The sequence below is a fragment of the Haliaeetus albicilla genome, chromosome 12 (assembly GCF_947461875.1).
Source record: "Haliaeetus albicilla chromosome 12, bHalAlb1.1, whole genome shotgun sequence".
Taxonomy (NCBI): domain Eukaryota; kingdom Metazoa; phylum Chordata; class Aves; order Accipitriformes; family Accipitridae; genus Haliaeetus; species Haliaeetus albicilla.
Genome location: NC_091494.1, coordinates 20,896,035 through 20,920,661, shown reverse-complemented (window position 1 = coordinate 20,920,661; position 24,627 = coordinate 20,896,035). Strand labels below are relative to the sequence as shown.

Below are 24,627 nucleotides of genomic sequence, written 5' to 3'. Positions count from 1 at the left end.
TTATTAGCAGTTTGTCTCCACTACCTATATCTCAATCATCATCATTATGTGTTGATTGATTAAAGACATCTTCATTGCTGAGAAAGCACTTTTGAAAGTGGGGTAGATTGGCACATAAGGACACTTGTCTTGGCAAGAGAAAGGACCGGTGTTTTTCTAAACCAGAATGTATCTTATAGTGATCCTTTTCTTCAGCCTGTACAAGTCGATGTCAGACTAATATGTAGCAAATGGGAGCGTTAGCACTGGAGTACAGAGAGAAGCCCAGACTGAACACAGCATTAACCTAGGCAAGTGCCAGGGCAGACTGAGAGTAGACATAGGGACTCTTGTGGCTTTATTGTGCCTAGCCCAAGCAGGAACATCACAGAGAAGGCAAGGATAGCAGCATCTTCATTACGGCTATTTGTTTCCACATGCACATACTCACATTTGCTATAATATTCAAAATCTGTGGTTTTATTAAATAGCAAGTATATCTGGAAATTTTCCAAGAATCTTCCAGACTCACTTGTACTTTGAGAAATGCCATTGCTTGAAAAAAACTTTAATTCCCAAATGTGCTTCTCCTTTGAAAGACAGAGTGTTCTCTGGACTGACACCCATAAAATCTTACAAAGAAAGGTAGTAGCATGTTTCGTACTGCTCTTCTGTCATCACTAGTGGAAAGGAAAACTACAGCTGAACAGAAAACACAGATCCCTCCCTATTAAGTTTGGGTGGAAGTTGTGTTAAGTAGCTGGAACAGAGTGGCATTTGAATGAAACATTAATATTTTAAAATAGTTCAGTAACAGCTAAAGTAATATAAAATATAGGAATAAATCCAAGAAACAGCAATAAACAGTAGATGCTAACATGCATATAGAGATCATTGTGCAAGAATGGTTAATGCCTTATAGAAAATTATTAAGAGAGTGTGAAAGACATATGCTAGGATAATTTTGGCATTAAAATAAAAATAGATTAAAAAGAGGAAAAAAGTGAACCTTATAACATTAAATCGAGTCAAAATCTTTAGGTGTCATAGGTAGCTTATTGTGAAATAAGAGATGAAACCTGAGAGAATTTATCTGCAGTAGAAATTACAGAAAGAACATTAGAAATATTCAAAGGAAAGTCTAAAAGCCTTTTGCAGAACATCACGTGTTTTGATCTATCTCAAAGTTTCCTCATTCTTTTAACACTTCCAATTTGACAGAAGCATTTTAAGGTTATATAATAATGTGTTTTACCGCTGGTTCTGCATAATAAAGTAATTGCTCTATTAGCGATGCATTAGTGAGAGGAGCAAGTGACACAAAGGAACTTTGTATCAGGAGGAACTTCTGCACAAGGAAAATCTTTTCTTTGAGAACATAGAGAGAACTTTGGCATGAAAAAAGAAAGAAAGGAAGAAAGAAAGAAAGAAAGAAAGGGAAAGAAAGGAAGACAGAAAGACGGAAAGAAAAAAAGAAGGAAAGAAAAAAGAAAGAAAGAAAGAAAAAGAAAAAAGCTATTTACTTTGCCAACAGTATCCAAGATATTGCAGTCTCTCAGAGCATAATTCCTGCAGATATCTGGATGTGAATACATTTTATTAGTGTGACACTAATGGTGTGGCACTGACATGAACAACCTTGCTCTGAGGTTAGGCAAAACACCTTGGAGTCTTTGTGACACAGCAGGTGAAACATGCTTTGGAAAAGGGTCAGGTCATGGTCTATGTGCTTCTTAATTCCTGTATGGATGAATTAAATGTAGCATTTCCCTTGTCTTTGGGCACAAGGATGAATTGCTTTGTAAATAGGGCTAGGACCCACGGGTGGTGAGTAGCCCTTTCTTCTCCCAGTCTGGCATTAGGATTTCTTGCAGGGGATAGGTCTTTTCTGCTGCACTTACTCCTGGGAAGTTAGGAAAAGAAGACTGATCTCAGGGAAGGAAATCTTTGAACCCCCAGAAATAAATGGAAGTAAGTGTGTGATTGAGAGCTATAATACTTCTGTGTAGACAGTGTTTCTGCTTCATTTTATTGCAATAGCTATCTGGGCTCTGCGACCAATCCTCTTACGTATTGACTAAGTGAATTTGCCACCATAGAGTGATATTTCTCACCAGGAAAATAAGGGACAATGAATCTTATCTTCTTGATGAGGGATTCAGTGGGGCAAGTGTTAATTAATATTTGTGAAGAAATCTGTGATCCTGTGATGAAAGGTGTTATGTTAGTGCAATTTATTGCATTAAATATAGTCAGATTCCTTGGCACAGATGATTTCCACCATGTTATTCACCACGTTATTTTGGCTAGAGATCAGCTCAGGCCAAGCTGTTACATCTCAACACCTTCAGTGTTTTGAAGACATTCAGATATAAGTTTGGAATTTGCCCATCTCTGCCTTGAAGCAGTTCAGTCCCATAGAGTGTAGCATATATCCTTTGAGAAGAAGCCCTGAAACTCAATGAAGAGGAGTAAAGTCCTGTATAATAGCAGGTTAGAAGCTGGCTTTGGGGCACTACTTCTGCCCAGTCACCTGGACGAGCTGCCATCCATTGTGAACGGTGTGTAATCATTGCATCCAGCAGTGACCTGGTGTGTTATCAAATAAAATATTGCAGGTTATTACCCCCAAGTGCAAATAAGGATGAGAGAAAACATACCTTCAGGTCACTGCAGGCCGTGAAAAAAACCACCCACCTGCCTGCAGCAGGCAAGACAGAGGGACATTTTTTTGTGAGTATTTGCTATATTCCCTGGTATAAAATCCACAACTGCTGATGCATAAAGCTTGGCTTGATGTTAAGCATCAGCCGGCATGAAAACGGCTGGTGCTTGGGTAAATGGGGTGCTAGCCATGCCTCACAGGGGTGGGCAGGAGCCAGCGAGAGGGACTTATCTCTAAGGCTTGGGAACAGGAGCAAGAACTTGTTGGACCATGCGTCTTGTTCTGGGAGGCCCTTTGGCTGCCCTGCGTACAGTTTGAGGGCTACGTGATCCCACACAGCTGCGAACGCCTTTCTTGCAGGATTAAAGAGGTCACTTAGGACACTGCCCGGACAGCAAGGTCCTTCGCTCTGAGTCTTTAAATAGCCCCTTTCCCTTCCATGTCTCCTTTGAGTTTCCTGGCTTGCTCAGGCCTATCTGACTGCTCAGCAGAGGAAATCCAGATTAGGCCAAAGAAATGCACTTACTGTTTACCACAGAGGATGACAACGTCTGTGGTGGTGCTGAGGACATTTGGATGGGTGTTTTGGGAGCAAGAGCAACAGGACTGTAACTTCTTGGGATCCTTCTAAAGCTGGATGATGGTAGTATTTTAACAAAGTGCTTCAGTAATAACAAAATTCAGGCTGTAATCACTTTAATTTGAATATTCCCTTATTCTGAGGTTGCCTAGTGATATTTCAGAGATCCCTGAACCCTTTTTTTCCCCTCAGAAATAATGATTTTATTTTTTTCTAAACCTCCATGTATCCAATACTGTAGATAATACCCTTCCAACAACAAGAAATCACGTTTAGCTGGCTGAATATTGAGGCTGAGGATGGGAGCACACAGACAAGAAACTCTCCAGGGTATTTTGGTCTCTTATTTAAATGTGAGGTTTTAGCTCCACTTAAATTAGAAAAAGCAATTTACTCTGACAAGGCACAGAACGTAAGGCACCAAACCTGGCTTCACAGTTATTGTAAGGCTGGATAGTCAGCTGTGGGAAGAAGATATCCAGCTGGCAAATCCGTAATGCCAGTGGTGAGTGGCTGTGCCCAGCAGTTGGGTCTGGTACGCACCTCTACCTCGCTGATGGCAGAACGTCGGGAAGGGAGTCTCTGCTTTAAGTGTTAATACAGTTATTAGCAGCCCTATAGTTTCTAGAGGTCTCAGGAGAGAGTGAGGACTAATGCTTCTTGGCCCTTTACCTGGTGTTGATTTTAGCTAGTATTAATTTTGCACCAGGATTTCTCTTCAATAGGCTTCGAGCGTAGAGAGTGAGAAATCTTACTTGCAGATGCAAGTCTCATTACACAGACAGTTAGGCTTCTGACTGCTGCTATTTGTGAGAGCAAATTTATTAAGGGTAAGAGAAGAAAGAAGGATGTATTTTGAACACGTCAAATCCTGCTTCCCTATTTAGAAACAGGCTATTTAAAAACAAACAAACAAACAAACCAACCAGCCAACCAACCCTGGAACTGGACATCCTATTCCTTGATCTCTCTAAAAAAAACAGATCTGGAAGTTTGTAAGGCCAATACAGCAATAGCTTTTCTTTAAAAACAGGCTGTTTTTTTTGTTTGTTTTTTTTTTTTTTCCTAAGCAGTCACACAGCTTTGTGAAACTATTAATTTAATAGGAGTATTGGTAGAAATCATGTTATGCATTGTCTTGCAGGAGTGACTTCTTTAATTTTGCATTTATTATTTTTGTGAGTGGAAAAATGGCTTTGTATTTCTTTCCCCAAATACAATATTTATTAGTAAATATCACATTGCACAAATTAATGCTGTTTGATTTCTTTCTGGGCATACTCCTTTTTTCAGCGTTAATGCTTAGACTCACAGCAAAGACTCTCCGTAGCCTGCATGTCTCATTTGGAGAAATGCTTGCCTTTGGGCAAAACACATGAAAGCCCAAGAGCTACACAAAAGACTGAGTTTATGGGAAGTCTTGGTTTTAAGCCAGCGCTACAAGGGGAACTGGACTGATAGCTGCTGTCCTTCAGGTGGGACAGGAAAAATCCCACCTCTGCTGGGTCTTCAAATCTTGGGGAAAACATCCCAGGAGACTTCCCTGATGAAATGAGATTACCTGTTACTGTGGCTTAGTTGCAATTTTATAATCTTGTCTTGAGTAAATAACAGCTTGTCTTGGCATGTTCCCAGGAGCAGGACAAGGAGACAGGAGCTCCTTCCTTGCTTAATCATGGGTCAGCAAAATAACCTGAGCTGCCTGCCTGTCAAAAGGATCTTGGGATCAAGCTGCTGTCCTCCAAACCAATGTCACTAACTAATCACTTGCTGCTTGTAATGTATCAATGACTATGTGCTGGGGTATTTTTTTATTCCTGGCTTTCTCCATCCTCCTGCTGTTTATCTATGAGGAGCTTCAGCCAAGCTAACCAAAGCCCCGGTGTTTCAGGGATTAATTCCCAGAAAGAGCTCAGAGAGGAACTATCAGCCGGGAGCTGATTAAATGCATCTGAACTCAGCCCTGTGATACTCCCGGTTGGGTGAGAAAGTCAGCAGGCTTTGCTGAAGTGAGGTTAAGATGGGGGGCTCCAGCCAAAAAGTACAGCCATGCTTACCATTTTAAGTGATGTTTTTTGCTACTTTAGCCTTTGTCCAGCTGCAAGCCATGAAAGGCAGCTACAGGCTGTTGTTAATAGGTAACAATTTGGCTCTAACTTTAAATCCTTTTAGTGAAATCCTGCAGGAGGTTGTTGATTTTGTAATCTTAACTTGAGCCTCTAGGAACTTTTCACTGCTCTCATTCTACCCATATACCATGAATGCATCTTCATTAGTCTATGTGCGTATAGATGTTGTATCTAACATTCCTATGTGCTGGCAGGAATGCAAAATATTTAGCAAGAGGAATTTTACTTGTCTCTTTGCTTATGGTTTGTTCTTGAACCATCAAACATATCTTTCAATAAAAATAACTAATGTGTTTATTTTAACCAGAGCTGGGTACGTAATTTGCATCAAAGAAATTACTCTATTCATCTTTTTTAGATCAGGCACAAGTTGTGATTTTCTCATTTGTACTTACTGTTCAAAAAGATTTACTGAATATTTTTTGTGAATGAATTTGTTGGCAATTCATCCACAAACAGTTTAGTATGAGTATTATTTTAAACTATTGATTCTAATAGATTTCAATATCCAAATATCTTTGATGATTTTGAAAATCTCAAGCTAACTAGTCAAAATCTGAGCTGTTTATTTCAACAGGCAAGTTGCCATCTTGCAAGACAACAGCAACTTCAGGGTTGTTTTTTCTGTGTTGTCTTGCTATTATAAATTGGACCTGTGTTCTTCTGCAGTATTCCGTATTATTCAATGGTGCCGCTAAAGTTAGTGGGAAATATATTAGAATTTGTAATGGTACTAGGTTTTTATCCACTGTTTCAGCAAACACACAAGTCATCCAATTCCCTCACTAGTGCGCTGGAGGAAGGGGAACAATAGGGCACCAGCACAGTCAGAGTTTTAGTGTTAAAACATCAAGAGTAAATACTCAGGTAAAATATTTGGCAATATCACCCAGCTTTAATTTGCACATTTTAAAGGTTGGTCATCCATGTCCCTTCAAGTTCTTTGTTCGCCTGAGTCCCTGAATAAAGCACATGGAAAGTCAGAGGATATCTTATGTCATCACTATTTGTGTTAATGGCTTAGGAAACCCACAATCCAATCAGTTAAAATAAACAACCCAGTGTAATAGGAGCATAAATCAATGAAGACTTCATTACTGAAACCTTAGTGTGTAATCCATCCACCTACAGAGGAAAGGGATACTGAGAGGCAGCAAGACAAAATCAGAAGACAGTCTGATTTAGGCAACCCTGATATTTAAAAAGGTGCTGAGAACAGTAACTCTTCCTGGAGTCAGTAAATTTGGGGGACACTCATCACTCCTGACAGTCTGCCCCTGACTATTAAGTCCTTATGCTAAAAAATGCCAAAAAACTCTTGGGAAGAGAGCTCTGATTGCTCTTTGTTTGCTCTGGGAGACTTGAGACACCTCAGGACTGTGGACTAATGAACAAAGACATGAATTAGCAATATTAACATATGACTAAAACTCTACCTGTTACCTAGAAGTAACTGCTCTGACCCTGCTGCAGGCTTTCCTCTCTGTGTGGTCCCTTAAGCCAGTAACACGAATTTGGACCCCTTCTCTAAGGTGAGGGTGGCAATACTTGGTGAACCAAGAGTTACGGGATTTCGTTAAAGCCACGTATTCTCTTTGTCTTGGCTCTGAAAGAAGCAGTAATCCTATCATACTGAGCCTTTTGATTTCAACACGGCTCATTAAAGGGCTGAACTTTTATGTTCAGTTCAGAGGTCTCTGCTTGTTGAGTTAATGTAGTAACGAATAGAAACAGCAGGCTTTCGCTCTGGGCATGGGCCAGCTCTGAGATGGGCATGAGACATGCACTTTTCCTGTGGATTTTAGCTAACAACAGAAGTAAGGTGAGTCTTCAGAAAGGCAGCAGTGCTCACAGACCCTCCTTCCCTGATTCCTCTGTTTCAGAAGTGATTCTCTGCCTGTTTGCTCCAATCTCTAATCCTCACCCAAGTCCTCTTTCTTCCTTCCCCTTCCCTGACCGCATTTTGTCTCATTCCTCTGCTGATACTTTTGTCCCTGTTGCTCACTTATGCCAGCATGAAATGTGTATTGAGCAGTTAAAGTTTGGTAGCACTGGTAATTGACCAAAACCAGTATGATGGGAATTCTGGTTTTCAGAGATTTGGAGTTTGTTTTTGTTAATAATTATGATAAAAAAAGAAATCTAAGAATACATAATGTTAAGGGTACAGAAGTTAGGAAACATCAGCACTGATGTAGATATTGCATGCAGAGGATGGCACATGTAATTTGCCAATACAGCAGGAGGTTTGGTTGAAGGGAGCTGCCAAGCATCCTACGGGAGCTCTGTGACAGAAGTGGAAACCTGATTCTCCCAGCTGACAGTTACCTGCTCTGACTGTGAAGACTGACCGTTTTCCTCCTTCATTCCCATGTCTCACTCAATGCATACCCTCCCCAGCTGTAACAAAGGAGGAGGAGGTACGATACCCAGTTCCCTAATTAACTACACAATCCTCACCACCACATCAGCCTGTGCTGTGACTTTAGCAGGGATCCATTGGAAAAAAAGTCCATTTGCATTAATAGTCATTATTACAGATCTGAATTAGATTTCCCCAATATTCTTTCTAGAGTTTATTTTTGCTAGGTGTTACTTCTCAATTCCTTGTCTTAATATTCAGTTGCATAATGTTAAATATGTCAGAAGATGGTTGAGTCAATTTGGCTGGTGAAATGATCCAAGAATACATACTAGTAGGTTAAGTTTCTGAAGCACTTCAACATTCAGAAACATAGGAGCCATATATTTGTAAGATATCATCCTACTGCAATAATTTAACTGGAGATAAAGTGATTCCATTATAGTTTATTTGATCCTGAGGTTCTTCAGGATCAAGGCTACACAAATGCAACTTTTCTATTATAGTGGAAATCTGTATTGTGTTGTATTGTATCTGTACAGAAATTAAAAGATCTAGAACTTAAGCAAAATCCCTCATACAGCAATACAGCCTGGTCATTAATTCTTCAATCTCAGCAGTGAAATCTGATTGGAGGAGGATTAAAGAAGGGGTCTAGTGTATCGCACAGATGGATGGTAGATATCATGTGTTTCCTTCTCCTCAAGTACAGTATACCTTATTTCTTCTAGTGCAAAATTTAAAGTGAATCTAAAGCTGAATGTGTAATGTCAAGGTATGGTGCTTACTTGGTCTTGATTAAAAACAAGTTTAGGGCATCTTTCTACTCCCCAAATTCCTGGCTTCCATGTGGTTGCAGCTGCAAAGCTGCAAAGACAGGGAAATTTTATTGTAAATGAGATTGATATAATTTAAAGATATTCCTCCTCAACTGCCAGTAATAAGGGATGCTGTCATGGAAAATCACCCCACATTTAACATTTCTGTGTGATACAGAATTTCCTTAACTTTGAGGTAGCCAGACCAAACCAAAAAAGAGAGATGTAATTTAGAATTTAGATGTAAATTCTGCAGAAATGCCACTGTATATTAAATATTGTGTAGTATGATCAGTATGTCTGTCAAAGACTTTTAAAATGTGTTATCAATATGATTCCACATATTCACTGGCTAGATGGCACAAAAAGTACTCAGTATCCAAACAAGGCTCTCAGTGCCTCTGCACCACCTGATGCACTGCAGCCCTATGTAGTATGAAGTTCACTGTTCTGAACTGATTCCTACGTTTGTTGTGTTTCTATTTCAGACCTCCTGTGACAAAGATGTTATCCTGCATATTCTCAGTGTCCTCACTGACTTGCTCTCTCTGGGTAAGGAAGCAAAGCTCTGGGGCAATGCCTGCGGGCTAGAGGCAGAAAGGGGGTCCTCGAATAGGTCAGGGAATTCATACCTGCATAAACTTGGCCAGCTGTTTGCAAGGTGAACAAAACATGACTTGTGTCTATAGATCAGCAGTCCTTACTCCAGTGTTTGGAAAACTGAGATTTTTCAGTAAGTTAAAAAAAAAAAAGCCCCAGAGAAAGTATCTTTTTTGTTTTGTTTTGTTTAAAAGATGCCTGTGAGTTTCAAAGTATTTCATAATCCCTGGCAGTCAACCACTGGAAATGTTCACCAGTGTCATTGGAGAGAGGGCCATGAGACAGGGCCTGACTTCCCAGAGCACATGGGAGAGAATGGAGAGAGTTCAGCATCTCCCCAAAAGGCACCTCCACCTTGAGGTTGGAGGGAAGGCATGTTGCTGCATATGCTAGAGCCACGTGAAAAAGTAAGTGAATTGGCAAAAGAACTGAAAAAATAATTAAGTTTCTTTTCCCTCCTGCTCCACCTCAAAAATGTCATTTGCTAAGCAATTCTCAACCCACCCAAGCTGCTAGGCTGCAGGGGCTGCATCGGTGAGTGCTAGAGCCTCCTGTGTTCCCCACTCCTTGGAGCCCCACTGCAAACACTACCCATCCAGCTGGGCCTCGCTTTTGAAGCCCAGCAGTGTTGTTCCTCAGCTAGATGGAAGGATTGCCTACATGGAGGATAGAAGGTGCTGTCTCTCCTCCAGTAGCTGAACATACAGCTTCCTCCAACCATGGAGCCTGAAATTGCTGCTGAAGTCACCCATTAATCGGTGTTTGTTGACACAGTAGGGCTCACAGGATAACGTGTGGTTTCTCTGGAGACCTAGATTGGTTTGAAAGCTGTATCCAAAGCTTCCCTAGGATTCCTTTTCATTTGGCGGAAGTCCATTGCTGCTTTAGTCCTTTGCTTATTTAATTTCCAGTATGTAAGAAAAGATCACTGAGCCTTCTGCTCCTTTGAAACCTGTCGGTGTCTCTGCTTATTCCTCTCTGCTGCATTTCAATGCACAATGAAAAACTTCTGCAGGACATGGGTTTGTAAAGATAACTACAGCCGGAGCAAGAAGCAGCAGAGCGCATAGTTTCACCATGCAGCCATTAGCCATGCCTCCAGGCCAGGGGCACCTGAGATCCACGGTCAGGTCTGCAAATGCCCTCGGGTTTATAGCAATAAAACACCGTTGGAAGGCCGTGGGAGCTTTGTGTGCTCCACGTGGGGTGAGGGTTTGTGATAGCTGTGGCTCAGGGAAGGGATGTTCTGAGCAGAGTCTCTCCTTTTCTCCCCAGGGACCGGCCGGAGAATTCACTACGTGATCAGCAAGGGGGGCAGTGAGGCACTGCTGCAGGCTTTCGCCGCCACTGCCCGGACCGAGCCGCCCGACCACAGCACCCTCCTGCCCCTGCTTCGCCTCCTGGCCAGGGTCGGCCAACGAGGTACTGCTGAGCGGTGGGGAACTTCTTCGGTGAGGGGCTCAGAACTAACGGGCAGCCTCAGCAATAATCAGCACTGGGATGTGCCTGATAGACAGCTGTGAGTTTGTTTTTGGGGTGTGCTGCTTGTCTGCGGTTTGGCCAGGTACAGATCCTGCAACAAGGCAGGGAGGGCATACACGTGCATAGAGCTGAAAAAGTCAAGGCCCTGAATTTTAGGAAAGCAAAATTCCAACTGTTCAAGGAGTCAGTCAATAGCACCCCTGGGAAAGTGCCCTGAGGGACAAGGTTGCAGAACAGAGCTGGCAGTTCTTTAAGGACTCTTTCCATAGAGCGTAAGAGCTCTCGAACCCCATGTGTAAGAAATCAGGAAAGGAAGGCAAGAGACTGGCATGGCTGAGTCAAGACCTTCTGGTCGAACTAAAGAGCAAGAAGGATATGTACAGGCAGTGGAAGCAAGGACAGGTATCCTGAGAAGAGTATAGGGACATTGCCTGGTTGTGTGGGGATGGGGTCAGGAAGGCCAAGGCGTAGCTGGAGCTGAGCTTGGCAAGGGACTCAAAAAATAATAGGATGGGCTTCTCTAAGTATGTCAGCCAGAAAAGGAATGTCAAAGAAAGTGTACCCCTCCTGGTGAACTGGCAAACTGGTAACAACGGATGAGGAGAAAGCTCAGGTACTCAACAACTTTTTTGCCTCAGTCTTCACTGGCAGCCTCTCTTCCCACACCTCCCGAGTGGATGGACCTCAAGGCAGGGACTGGGGGAGCAAAGTCCCTCCCACTGTAAAAGAAGATGAGGTATGAGACCACCTGAGGAACCTGAACATACATAAGCCTATGGGACCTGACGAGATGCATTCCAGAATCCTGAGGGAATTGGCTGATGTAGTTGCCAAGCCACTCTCCATGATATTTGAAAAGTCGTGGCAGTCAGGTGAAGTTCCCAGTGACTGGAAAAAGGAAAACATTGCACCCATTGTTAAAAAGGATAGAAAGGAAGACCCTGGGAACTACTGACCTGTCAGCCTCACCTCTGTGCCTGGGAAGATCATGGAACAGATCCTCCTAGAAGCTACATTAAGGCACATGGAGGACAGGGAGGTGATTCGAGACATCCAGCATGGCTTCACCAAGGGCAAGCCTTGCCTGACCAACCTAGTAGCCTTCTGTGATCAGTGGACAAGGGAAGAGCTATGGATGTCATCTAGCTGGACTTCTGTAAGGCTTTTGACATGGTCCCCGACAACATCCTTCTCTCTACATTGGAGAGATATGGATTTGATGGATGGACTATTCAGTAGATAAGGAATTGGTTGGATGGTCACATCCAGAGAGTAGTGGTCAACGGCACAATGTCTGGAAGGATATCAGTGATGAGTGGCGTCCCTCAGGGGTCCATATTGGGACCAGTACTGTTTAATATCTTCATCAATGTCATAGACAGCAGGATCAAGTGCACCCTCAGCATATTTGCAGATGACACCAAGCTGAGTGGTGCAGTTGACACACCTGAGGGATGGAATGCCATTCAGAGGGACCTGAACAAGCTCAAGAAGTGGGTCCATGTGAATCTCATGAGGTTGTGCAAGGTCCTGCACCTGGCTTGGGACAACCCCTGGTATCAATACAGTCTCAGGGATGAAGGGATTGAGAGCAGCCCTGCCGAGAAGGACTTGGGGGTGCTGGTGGATGAAAAGCTGGACATGAGCTGCCAATGTGCGCTTGCAGCCCACAAAGCCAACCATACCCTGGGCTGCATAAAAAGCGGTGTGGCTAGCATGTTGAGGGAGGTGATTCTGCCCCTCTAGTGAGACCTCTGGTGAGACCTCACCTGGAATACTGTGTTCAGCTCCAGGATCCTCAGTACAGGAAAAATATGGACCTGTTGCAGCAGGTCCAGATGCTAGCCACAAAAATCGTCAGAGGGATGGAACATCTCTCCTGTGAGGAAAGGTTAAGAGAGTTGAAGTTGTTTAGCCTGGAGAAGAGAAGGCTCTGGGGAGACCTTATTGTGGCCTTTAAGTACTTACAGAGAGCTTATAGGAAAGATGGGGACAGACTTTTTAGTAGAGCCTTTTGTGATAGGACAAGGAGTAATGGTTTTAAACTAAAAGAGGGTAGATTCAGACTAGATATAAGGAAGAAATTTTTACGATGAGGGTGGTGAGGCACTGAACAGGTTGTCCAGAGAGGTAGTAGATGCCCCATCCCTGGAAACATTCAAGGTCAAGTTGGATGGGGCTCTGTGCAACCTGCTCTAGTGGAAGATGTCCCTGTACGTTGCAGGAGGGGTTGGACTAGATGACCTTTAAAGGTCCCTTCCAACCCAAACCAGTCGATGATTCTATGATTTGTATATGGTGACTCTAGGAAAATCCCATGTTTTCCTGTTTTCAGTGAGAATAATGTTGATCATTGATACATTTGAATGCCTTTGTCATGAGCTCTTGAGTTATAAGTTCTGGTGCGAATATGTTTATCAGCACTGCTGCAGAGACCTGATCTTTGTAATACTTTGATTCTTATTATGCTTTTTACAGATAGGAAGTTTGGGCTGAAAGTGCAGAAGGCAGAAGCGACTGATATAATACTGAGCTTGGCAAGAAGAAACCTGGGCCACCACCTGCACCTCACCCACTGCCTCTGGGTCCTGCGGGTTTGTGCTTCTAATGGTGAGTGCCTGGATTTTCCTCTTTTCCTTGGTGTGACAGCCCCCAGAATTCTTTTTTAGTCATTTCAGTGCAAAGAAACATTCCTGATTAAGGTTGGTGCCTGCATGCACCGTTAATATACAGAATCAAGCACAAAAGCCAGAATGACCATAGAAAGAGGTGCTCCCCAAGGGGCCTATACAGCCTTTACAGTGTATATCTTCAGTGGACTATGAAAATAAAAGTGCTGTAGTGAAAAATATTCATGGCAATGATCTCCTGTTCTAGAATATAGACAGTCAACTCCTTTGCTCTGAGACTTAGGTACCTTAAGTCTCTGTGTAGTTCCCATTACCATAACAGCCAAATGTCTCGCTATTGTTGATTGTATTGATTTTCAGAGCAGCTCCACAAGGAAGGAAAATGTGTGTGGAGAAACAGAGGGAGAGATAAATCAGTTATTCATTCAAGGTCCCTCAGGAAGTACATATTAGATCCCAGTCGTCTGTCTAGTATCCCCCTCCTCCATGTATTCTCCCAGCTTTCCTTGCTTGGCAATGCCCTCATATTAAATGATTCAAGCAATGGGATTTCCAATATTCTTTCCCAGGATCATTACAGATTCATACAGGCTTTCCCTGCTACAGAGCACTGAGTTTGTCAGCACAAATTTCCCTTTCTAACCCTTTCCTCTCCTTCCCCACATCCCTCACCCAGCAGATAATTCTTGACGGCTATCCCGTCTGCAGTCTGCTATATGCATCTTAAGATTTAGCACTCCTGGCGCCCAGCCCTGCAGGTCCCTTCTTTCTGTACAGGAGCTAGCTTCATGCAGTGGGCTTTCTCAGGCAAGCAGCCAAGTCTCAACATTCAGCCCCTCTCCCTGTGATAAGCAGTATTTGAAAGGCTGAGTGTGACTGAAAATGCAGCCAAGGCCAGAAGCTGAAATGTGCCTTTATTTGGGTTTCACAGCTGTGTAGTGACCCTGTGCTGCCTCCCACCCAAAATGATTATCTACACACTTCCCTGCTCCCTGCTTCAGTGCACCTGCATCCCAATTCAGCTGCAGTTTTTGCAGAGGTTTTAGGATGCACACTGCAGCCTGGCCTCCTTTCTGTTAATGTCAGACCCCAGAAACCCACCTCTTCTCCTTTGCTGGAGCATCTGTTACTCTTCAGGTATCTCCAGCACTCTCCAGGTGTTTCCCCCTTCCATGAGTAACTCTGACTTTGTGGGCTCTGTGGCCCAGCTGGGAAGATGCAGGGGAGGTTAGGTGAAGGTCTGTGTGGATGTGGTACCAAACTGGGAGACTACATGCTCCCAACCTTAAAAATTATTCTTATGGAGTGAAACTGAGAGAATCCAGAAGCATATAAAACTCTGAGAGTGCTTAGGTATGAAAGCAGAAAGATGAGTCCTTGTCACAATCTCATGCACCAGTTCTTTGCTCTGGTTTGCTCCTTTTGCAATCTCTGCTACCAGTTGTGTGTGACAGCCCACGTCCCGCTCTGGGACAGGATGAGTTCGAGCAGCCTTGTCCACCACTCTGTCTCTAATGAATTACCAGCTAGTGTGAAAGTAGCTGGCAAGCCTTGCAAAGCTTTCCATCACAGGACAACTTGGCGGAGACGGTAGGACTGCAGGAGATGATGGGCCCTCTGGCAGCTCTCTGATGACCACTGGGAGATATTTACAAAACAGCCAAAACCCAGCAGTGGGCAGGCAGCCAGGTCTCCCTCTGGCTGCTGTTGATTACTGATCCTTCCACCCTGTTCACTTGCATTTAACATTTCAGGGCTGTACTTGTCCCTTCTTTACACAGAGAACCTGTCTCATAGTGGGGAGGTCTGGCTAAACACCCAGTTTATGCATCAGGCATTTTTGGAATTGATTGCAAAATCTATCTACAAAAGTTCCTAGTGTGTTAGCAAGTGAAGGATTAAAAGTAAAATTGGCCTAGCTGAAATTAAGCTGCATTCAGAAGCACGCCTCCCCCCAAAACCCACTTCCATACTGCTGAATAATAGCCCAGAAGGAAAACTCTGCCCTCCATGCTCTTATGAAATAAACTGTCCCATGGAGCTGCCTGTGGGAAATGTGGAATGAATTTGAGCCCTGTCATTTTGCTGGGAGATGACCCTATTTAACATGATTTGTTCTCTGGAGAGTACAATATTTATAGGAAAAGGGGCTTTAGGGAACTCGGGGAAGAACTGCAGGGCTATTTTTGCATCTGATCTTGGCTCAGATTGTGTCCACAGACAGCTTTGTGCTTCAGTTTCTGTGTTTGTAAAACAACCTGTGAAGTCCAGTTGGGAGCCCAGAGAAATCTGCTCACAGCCCCAGGGGCAGCTACTCCCTTCCCCTCATCACCTCTAAACATAATGTTGCAGACCGCCTGCTTCAGATCTGATTGCTTTTCTCTTTTATTGGCTTAGTTACCACAGGAACTACACTTGGCATCAATGGAGCCATGGAGCTGCTTTTCAAAGTCATCACCCCCTACAGCAAGAGAAACGTCAGGACAGTCAGGTAGGCAGTAGCCCCAAGGGAACTCATCTTTCCAGGACAGCAAGAAATAAAATTTTGGTTCCACTTGAAGAGGCAAAGAAATCAGAAATGGATGCACAATTTCCACTCACTTTAAATCTGCAGGGTTTTTTAAGAGGCAGAAATAGTTCCCTGAAGGACACATTAATGCCATGATTCATCATATGATTCATGCTGGTGGCCATTTATTTGTAGTGTACCCTATACAGTGATGGCAGTTTGATTGCAAGGTATCGTACTTCATTTCCCAGTCCGGATTGGATTTTGAGAAGCAGGTGCTGGCAGCAGACAAACCGCTCCTGCCTACCCCTTAGCAAGAACCTCCTGCCACCACCCTGGGGGCAGGTACAGTGAAATCGTGACAGTGCTGCCTCATCCTCCTTTTGCAGACAGTTGTCACCAGGACATTGTGATATTTCTGAAGTATGACAGTTCTTACTAGTATTAATCTAGGTCTGTTTTTTAAGCCCATTCCAAATATTTCAAATAGTTTTTTTCTGAAGACAGCAAGTCCATTTTATGTCTCCATCTTAATGCTGAACATTAATCCCCAGGTTGTCCATTCGGACCACTTCCTCCGACGTCTTTCAAGGCAAACTTTGTAATGTGGAAAAACATCCACAGAAGGACATAACACATTTCTGTGGCTTGCTCATTACAAACAGGAGGAAGACTTTACTGCTATGAGCTCTGCCCACACAATTGCATTTGCTTAAGCAACGCAGAACCTGCCAGTTCTCCTTCTTAGACATGCAATGCCTTGTGGAGCACATGAGTCCTACTTGTTCATGTACATCTCAGCAAGGACATGGCAACATTCAGTCAGTTTTGGCTTCTGCCTGGACCTGAAATGAGTGCTGTTCATGGCTGGTGATTACTGAGGGAGCAGCTTTAGATTGAGCATTGCACGTAGGTGAGAAGTGGATGGACAGACATGGCACAACAGTTTGACCACTACTTGCTTAGCTGTGGTTGAAGTGGGGGCCAATCAGTCTGGATGAGGGCAACAGTAAATAATGTCCATCCTGCTGTTACCATCAAAGACTGATACTAGTTCTGCCAATATCGCCAGTTACTCAATACATTGCATGAGAAGGAATTTGAATTGATTTCCACTAGCCACAAGTGATGAACTTGCACATCAACACATGGTACTGTTGTTTGCTAAATGCATCGTTCTTTCAGTTCTTCTGCCTACATGTCTGGGGCTATATAAGAATTTGAACAGTTTGCTTTGCTAAATAAGATACTGAGTGGGCCCAGCAGACGCACAACTTCCTGCAGCTGCCTTGCTAATGGAAGCCAACTCACTTTTGCCTGCATTTTTGGCTTTCTAGTATAGTGCCAAGTACCTGGAACTGCTTCACAGCTTCAGTTGTCTCTTAGCTAGAGTACCTGTGATTCCTCTGCGTGGTCTGTCCAGAAGTATGATATCAGGATGTTCCCTATCAGAGGTTTGGATACTGCCTATCTCAAAGAATATTATCGCTAGCATATTATTCCTAGGATATCTGAGCACCCTCCAAGATTCCCCTCAGGCCTCATTTTATAACTTTAAGATTCAGGGAGCGTGGAGAACTGCTTTCGGTATGACAGGGGTGCCCAGGATGAATTAGACCCAGAGCTGGTCTTGACTTCTGAGGCAATCAAAAGTGATTGATGGGTCCATGCCTGTGTTTAACTAAGTAAGTAAATTCCACTCAATTCCCTGGTTTCCTTCCTATGGAAGTGTTGGCTGTGATTAGACTAGTGTTAGTTCTACTTCTGTGATAGCCTCATAGGTCAGGATCTGTGTGTAATGGGACTTGGGCCTGTATCAGTTCTCTGTTAAGCAATGGGACTGGCTGCATAAAGGCTTTTTAAATGAATTTTGTGCAAAGCTGCTTTTTCCATTCACTGTTTCCTCTGAGGGAAGTGGAAAACTTGGTATCTGTCACACATTTCTAGCCTGGCTTTTTGCTGAGATTCATTTAGAGATGCAGCTAGTGCTGCTGAGGGTTGTTGTAATGTAGGCTGTAAAGTGGTCTAGAATACTCACATCTAAGCAGAAAGGGAAAGAAACAGCCTTCAGAGAAACACACTGCTTTTGATTCCAATGATTCCAGATTGTCAATGTGCAGTATTCGGGTTTTTCTTCCTTTTATCTGATGTACAATAATTATTTTGAACTCTTCTGTGGACCTTTTTTTCCATTTGGAACACACACACGAGAAAATGCAAACTCAGAATTTCCCTCAATAAAACTCCAGTTTCATTGCTAGTAAGCCATTTTATTTATTACCAAAAAGCTTGGATTTACTTTCCCTTTGAAAAAAAGGGATCTTGCACATTAATTGTTGTCTACCTGAGCTTCCTTATTGCTAGTTCAGTTTCCTCATTTCCTTTTTTTCCTAAAATATTTGTGCCCTTCTTCAAACATTTATATGAGCATGCAAATGGAGGATAAAATCCTTCCTGGGACCTAGCTCACAGAAAAAGGTGATTTGACTCCCACCTACACTTCATTAAACAAACAAGAACCATAAATCAGCTGAAGCCTGGTAGCCACTCAGTTGGCCTGCCTAGGGCTCAAAGCTGCCTCTTTCATTAATAACTAGGAGCAGCTGAGAAGGTCAATGGCTCAGTGAAGACAGTCTGGTTTACATCAGAAGAAGCACACAAACCTGTTTTGTTTTAAAAAAAAATGCTTGCAACCTATTTAAAGGCACTAGTTTCTTATTAATTAGTAGGGGTTGTGCTTGCTTGCAGTCTGTTTGGAAACATAGGTCTCACGGGGGAAAAGCATCTTCAAGAGATGTTGTTGACAAGAATTTAGGTCCTGAGATAAGAAGTCCAGACTGTAGGGTGGGTTATAGGTCTTCTTTCCCAGCATTAGTGAATGCCTGGGATAGCTACGGTCTGAAAGTCCCAGGCATCTTTACAGTTCCTCAGAAAATGGAGGTGGGTACATGTGAAAAAATCCTTCTATTTTTTGAGCTCTTCTAGTTAAAAATTTGTAGGGTGATTGGGAGAGGAAGCTTTTGGATGGGTTTCCTGAGATGGGGAGAAAGAATAAAAAGGGGTCATGTGTTTTGTCTAGTTCAGCATGTGCTCCTGGTCATCTGACACTGGTGTAGCTGTTCCTAAAGTTGCTGTGGCTATGCTGAAATTGAGCTGGTTATTTTGGTGTAGTTAGCTGGTCACAAAAACATCTGCTTCTTTTTGGCTATTGGTATAGAACTTAAGGAGAACAGTAGCTTGTAACCTGCCTATGGAGGAAAACTCCAAGGTCCTCCTAGCAAGCCTCTGATCCTCCCTTTGTATTTGCTCTTGATACCTTCTCTCCACTTCATAACTACGTGCTGCCATGATTTGCCTTCCTGCTGGGAAGGAACAGCTGGCAACTGCGGGGGCTGAGATTACCCTTGTTCTTTGATCAGCTGCCAGGAATGCAGCATTGAAAATGCACCACTTCTCTTGTGGATACACCCGCATTCTCCTGTCCTGGGCAGCAGCAGGACCAAGGTCACTTTAAGAATCTGCCCTGGAGAGTGCACTATGAGAGCTATTTATTTAGCCAGCTAAGAAGTGGAAACAAGATACATAGTTCTATTTATTTTTCCCAGTGGCAAAGCTCTGGGTTATTTAGAAATAGTCTCCCATGCTCCCATTGACCTTCTCTGGCTTCATGCCAAGTAGCTCTGATTCCCCTGAGACTGTGACTCATGGACTTTATTGGCCTTAGTTAGGCATTTGAGGTCTTCAGGTTGCTGGTGCCATAACTGTGTGGATCTCTCCAGGGCTACCCATATCTGAAGTAAAAGCCACGTGAAAAAATATGAAACTTGCTGAGGTTTAGAGAGCTCTTAAGTTAAATGCTGTGAAATGCAAGTGAGATGGAGACTCCAGACTGTCTTACTCGTCTCCCCTGATGCTGTGCTGCAGAGAAAGCTTTCTGATACCTTTCATAGGGGCAATTTAAAATAAAGCCAGGTGATGCTCTGTTTTTCTCAGTTCTGTTTATGTCAATAGCTGGGATATCTGATACAATTGTGTGTGTGGGATGCTTGAATCTTCACTCCGTCAACACTTTCTCTAATGAAACATCCCTGATTCCCCACACAATGCAAGGGTCCCTGCTCCTTTCACCTTCCACCTTACTTATTCCCCATATGTTCCATATCTTCTACCCTTCTCCTGCTTTCCAGTGTCCCTTTCAATACCCTTGCTCATTTTCCCAACTTACTTGTTCTGAGGGATATTTGGATGTGTTGTGGGCAGCTGGACGTGGAACGTGACAGTGGCAGATGTTTGCTCTCTGGCCAACAAGGAGCTAGGTCTCTTCTGCGTGACTGTCTCCAGGTGGCCAAGGATCAGATATGCTCCCCAGGCTGCTGGCCCATCAGGCCAATGGCTTTGGAGGCTGTATGTTGTCTGTGGATGTGTGTTGTACAGGGCTCTTCTAGGACTCCTCAAATTGAAGGTAGATTATCAAAGTGAGTGAAAATAAAAACCCAGCACTTACGACTCTTTTTCATAGGAGGAAGACCTGTGGTCTAGAAAATGGCTAATGATGGTGTGACTCGTGTCTGAGTAATTTCTTCCATTACGTTATCTTCTTCTGTTGTTAAAAGGTTGGTGGGCAGTCTTATTTCTGCAGTTTTATTAAAAGCAATTTGGAGAGTCTTTTAAAATGTCTTTGTTTCTCAAAGCTTTTTGTGAGTACAACTGTTTACCACACTGAGTAGAGCTGGCTAATGGTAAGTGTTCACATAAACCTCATATGAGAGATTGCAACAAGAATGAGTATTTGTCAGAATTAAAAACTCGCTTCATGTGAATATTCACAAAACTTGGCTTTCTGCACTGGGCTGTTCCAGTAAGGTTTGACTACTTAATTAAAAGTGGAAAGTGAATAAAATAGGTCTGGGAATGGTGCCAAATTAATTCACTAGAAAATGTGACATGCAGAAATTATCTGCCTTCGCTCATGTCCAGCATTGCCCACTTCTGACATTTGATCACAATTCTTATGTTTGGTGCTTATTGGATGGTCCCAGCTCCTCAAACCCTTGCTGATAATCTCCCTTTCCATTAAAGGGAGGAAATCTTCTCATGTACCTCTATTCTGTCTGAGGTGGATATCTGGACTCCCCACATACTAAAGGAAAAAAGAAGCAAATTCTCCTCACCTGTATCAAATGTTTGCCTCTAGAAACTTGAGGTGGCTTTGAAGTGTTTATTTCTCTCTGCTGTGTGGAGAATTAGTCTGGAGTGGGCAACTTGGAAGTAGTGTGATGGGCATATAAGGTTGGGTCAGGTAGATGGTTGCTGAGAGAGATTTGGAAAATGCAGTCCTCTCCAGCTAGTGTCAGGGCTCAAAACCCAGGAGGAAATGAGAACACCATGTGTCTCTTTGGTGATGTGTGCTCAGGGGTGATTTGAAGTGGGGAGTGACTCATGATTCTGAAACATGCAAGAATAATGATGATACTGTTGCTATGGTCAGGAAGCAATTCCTATACCACATAGTTCTGTCACAATGTGAGCTGAGAGGAAGTTTTTACTGGAGTACTGAAAGCAGAGCTCATGCAAGTGAAGAGAAGAATGTCAAGGTGATCAGGAGAGCACATCTAAAGCTAAAAGCCCAAATCTGACAGGTCCATATTTAAACAGACATTGTGTCAGATTGACCAATGAGAATATGAAGGCCCTGGAAATGTTGAAGATATAAGTTAAGAGGCTGCATATAGCTTCAAAACAGGCTTTGAATATATGAATATATACATATTGCTCTGCTTTTCTATAATACCTGTTCTATTTGCACACAACTGAGATTCTGTTTTGTCATCTCGGAACCAATGCTTTTGATGCAAGATAAAATGTAAGTGTTGAGCCCATAGTGTTGAAAAGTGACCAAGCTGCCACATCAACAAATGCTTGTAAAAGTGATCTTCTGTGACCTTAACAGCACAGAAGACATCAGAATGGCAGTGGGCTATGTGTGCTTTAGACAAAAAGAGAGGAGATGTGTAGCAGGCATGACCTGAATACTAGAATTATCTCTTCTCTTAAGAGTGATGGACAACACATGGAAGAGATCCAATTGCAAATGCATCCTAGACCCAGTGCAGGCAGTTAGTTTCTTCAACCTTAATTCTGGATTACTTCTTGCTGGTAGACCACCATTTACATTTGCTACAATTCCATCTCCTGGATTGTGCTAAACTTTCAGCTGCTCTCTGCTTGAGCAGAAGAACATGTTGCATGACCATGGCTAGCCAATATTTTGAGAATGAGAAGAAGTGCAACACACCAACATGGTGATTAGTTCCTTTGCAACCTGATATGGTAGCTGTTGTGATTGGCTCTTTTTGAGGAATGCTACACATACGGCTTTATGCCTTTGTTTATTTGGCAATGGTTCCTCATAGATGATCAAAAGCAAATCGTCCTTAATTTCTCTTGCTGGTCTGTGTCTTGCCATTAATTGCATTGAGCAGTTTGGATATTTAATTGAAGAGTAACACATTCTATTGGAATGTGGTCAGAATTAATCAGTGCTTAGTGTCTACTTATTCTGAAATTTTTATTTGGTTCATTTGATCCCTGTAAAAAATTCACAGGAGGGGTTGAAATACTTCTTTTGAGCATGTCACAACTAAATGACATGCTTCCCATCTGGCCTTGATCTACATGGGATTTAGCCTAGAATTCCTGCTAAATAAAACTGGTAAATACTGTTCTGAATGAGATGATGCCAGCAACAAGGGAAAAAGGGTTGTCTTTAAAATTTTTGTTCACATCAAGTGTCTTTTCAACTTGACTAATATCTCAGATGACATGGAGCAGAGATGGGTACATCACTGAGATACGTAAATAAACCAAAGTGTTCAAATTTAATGCAATGAGCCATTGTAATTGAAGAAATGATCTTGGAGCCAAGGGTATCCCAGTTATATGCAGTTCCTTCTCCTCTGTTCTTTTTACAGTCTGTGTGGTTTCTCTGAAAGAATGACCTGTTCTAATATTAATAATAAGTTATAAAATCTCATTTCAGACTGATGGTATCTTAGTGCTGCTTTGCAGAGTAAATAGAGTTGCATTGCAGAATTATACTTTAGTGGCATTGTAGCGTTAATAGCAGCAGATGAGAGAAATTGAAAAATTAAGAGGTAGAGGCAAGGGAGAAAGAGAAGCTTTCAGATGAGATTTGAAAATAGATGAAGAATTGATGAGGCAGAGAGGAATACCGTATACCAAGGTTGTTCCAGATGGCTGGACAAACATATTGCATACAGAAACCCTGGTGCCATCTCTTGGTAGCCTCTGGTATGGCAAGATTAAGGACAGATAGACCTACATCTGTGGCATAAAAAATTGGTGAATGATCATTATATAAAGAGCAATCCACTTCTGAGCTTAACTTGATATGTCATGAGAAGGGAGAAACTGGTTTATAAATGGGCCCACTTAGTGTGACTGTTATTTTGAAAGAGATGTTTGCTTTTTCTCTTTTAGGTCTAGCTTATGTTTTATGTCTATTTCAGGTAGAGGTAAGAGTTTGAAAAAGAAGCAATGGTTTCAAGTGAAGGCCTTTCTTTGCTTGTCTGTTACTTCTTCCCCATTGGTGAGCTAGCGGGTTATATTTGGAAAGATGGTATGAGGGCAAGTCACTGCTGTTCTCAAGTTCTTGACTTTTCACGCCCAGTGGCTATGGCAGATGCAATTCATGGCTGACCTCACATGATGGCTTTGGGTATGTCTATACTGCAGGCAACTCTGTGCTCGTTGGGTGGGAGATTCTTTCCGCCCTAGCTTTCATTTAACTCATTCTGCTAACAACTGTTAAGGCTTGCAGCAGGGCCTCCAGTGTAGGCTACCCAAGCTTCTGGAGACATATTATCCAGTCTGGGAGTATTATTCATGATGCCGTATCTGTCTCACTGTTGGTCTTTGTGCTAACTAGACTAAAGCTAACCCTTGGGTGCCTCACTGCAGTGCAATTGCATTGCCTCTTAGAAGCACTCTATGAGATGTATCTCCCACATAGCTGGGGAAACCACTATCCCTCCCATCCAAATGGGAGGTAGGACTTGATTTCATACATTAGTTGCATCTGAGTGTTTCCCAGAGTTAAATGAATTGTTAATGTTAACAATGATTCCTTGTAGCCGAGTATGACAGTCCTATAGAAGGCTAGGTCAAGACTGGTGTGGTACTGTTATGTTAAACATTTTCTAAGTAGCACAGAAGGAACAGAGTGGAATAAATCCAAATAAAAAAATGAGAGCAGAGCTAGAAGGATTACAAAATATTTTGCAATCTAGGAAGAAATGAAGGGTTTGGGATAACTTCTGGAAGTTGATGGGTTAACTGTGAGAAGAGGGGTAGGCAAGCTGCTCCTGATCTGGAGGTGCAGAGGGAAGGCTTTCACCAGTGGTGGTAGGCTATAAGAGTAAAGAAGAGCAAAAAGTCTAACAGTAGAAGATGAAAGATCTCTCATGTCTGAAGTGCTAATCTGAGACATGGTGTGTTACTGTGGGCAAGTCACCTGAGATCAGACTTTCCACATGCTCAGTGTGTACACTTAAAACAGCACCTTTCTAATGCCTTCCTAAGGGTAGTGAGGGTACAGTCATTTGTATCTGGGGCATTCAGTGAGGACAGAGATAGAGAAGGGGGAAATGAGAAAGGGGAGAGAAGAGCAGTAGTGAATTTGTGAAAAGTCTTATGCTCAGCCAGGATGCTGTTGAAGTGGACTGTGGAGTGGATGTGAAGCTGGCAGAGCAAGGAGAGGGTTGAGCAACATGGTTGTGTGACCTTGTAAGCACATTTGAGGTGATGTTAAGTGCCAAAGCTTTCAGAAAGCATCAGCCAGACAGCCCTGGGGG

The 24,627-nt window shown here is 42.8% G+C and overlaps 1 protein-coding gene across 1 annotated transcript in view; it reads left to right on the top strand.

The window, feature by feature from the left end:
• Positions 1–24,627, top strand: part of AGBL1 (AGBL carboxypeptidase 1) — a 300,223-nt gene that overhangs the window by 11,314 nt on the left and 264,282 nt on the right. The window contains exons 2-5 of the mRNA XM_069798469.1: positions 9,022–9,085; positions 10,409–10,555; positions 13,094–13,225; positions 15,643–15,736. Of these exons, the coding sequence (XP_069654570.1) occupies positions 9,022–9,085; positions 10,409–10,555; positions 13,094–13,225; positions 15,643–15,736 (437 nt within the window). The remainder of the gene's footprint in view (positions 1–9,021; positions 9,086–10,408; positions 10,556–13,093; positions 13,226–15,642; positions 15,737–24,627) is intronic.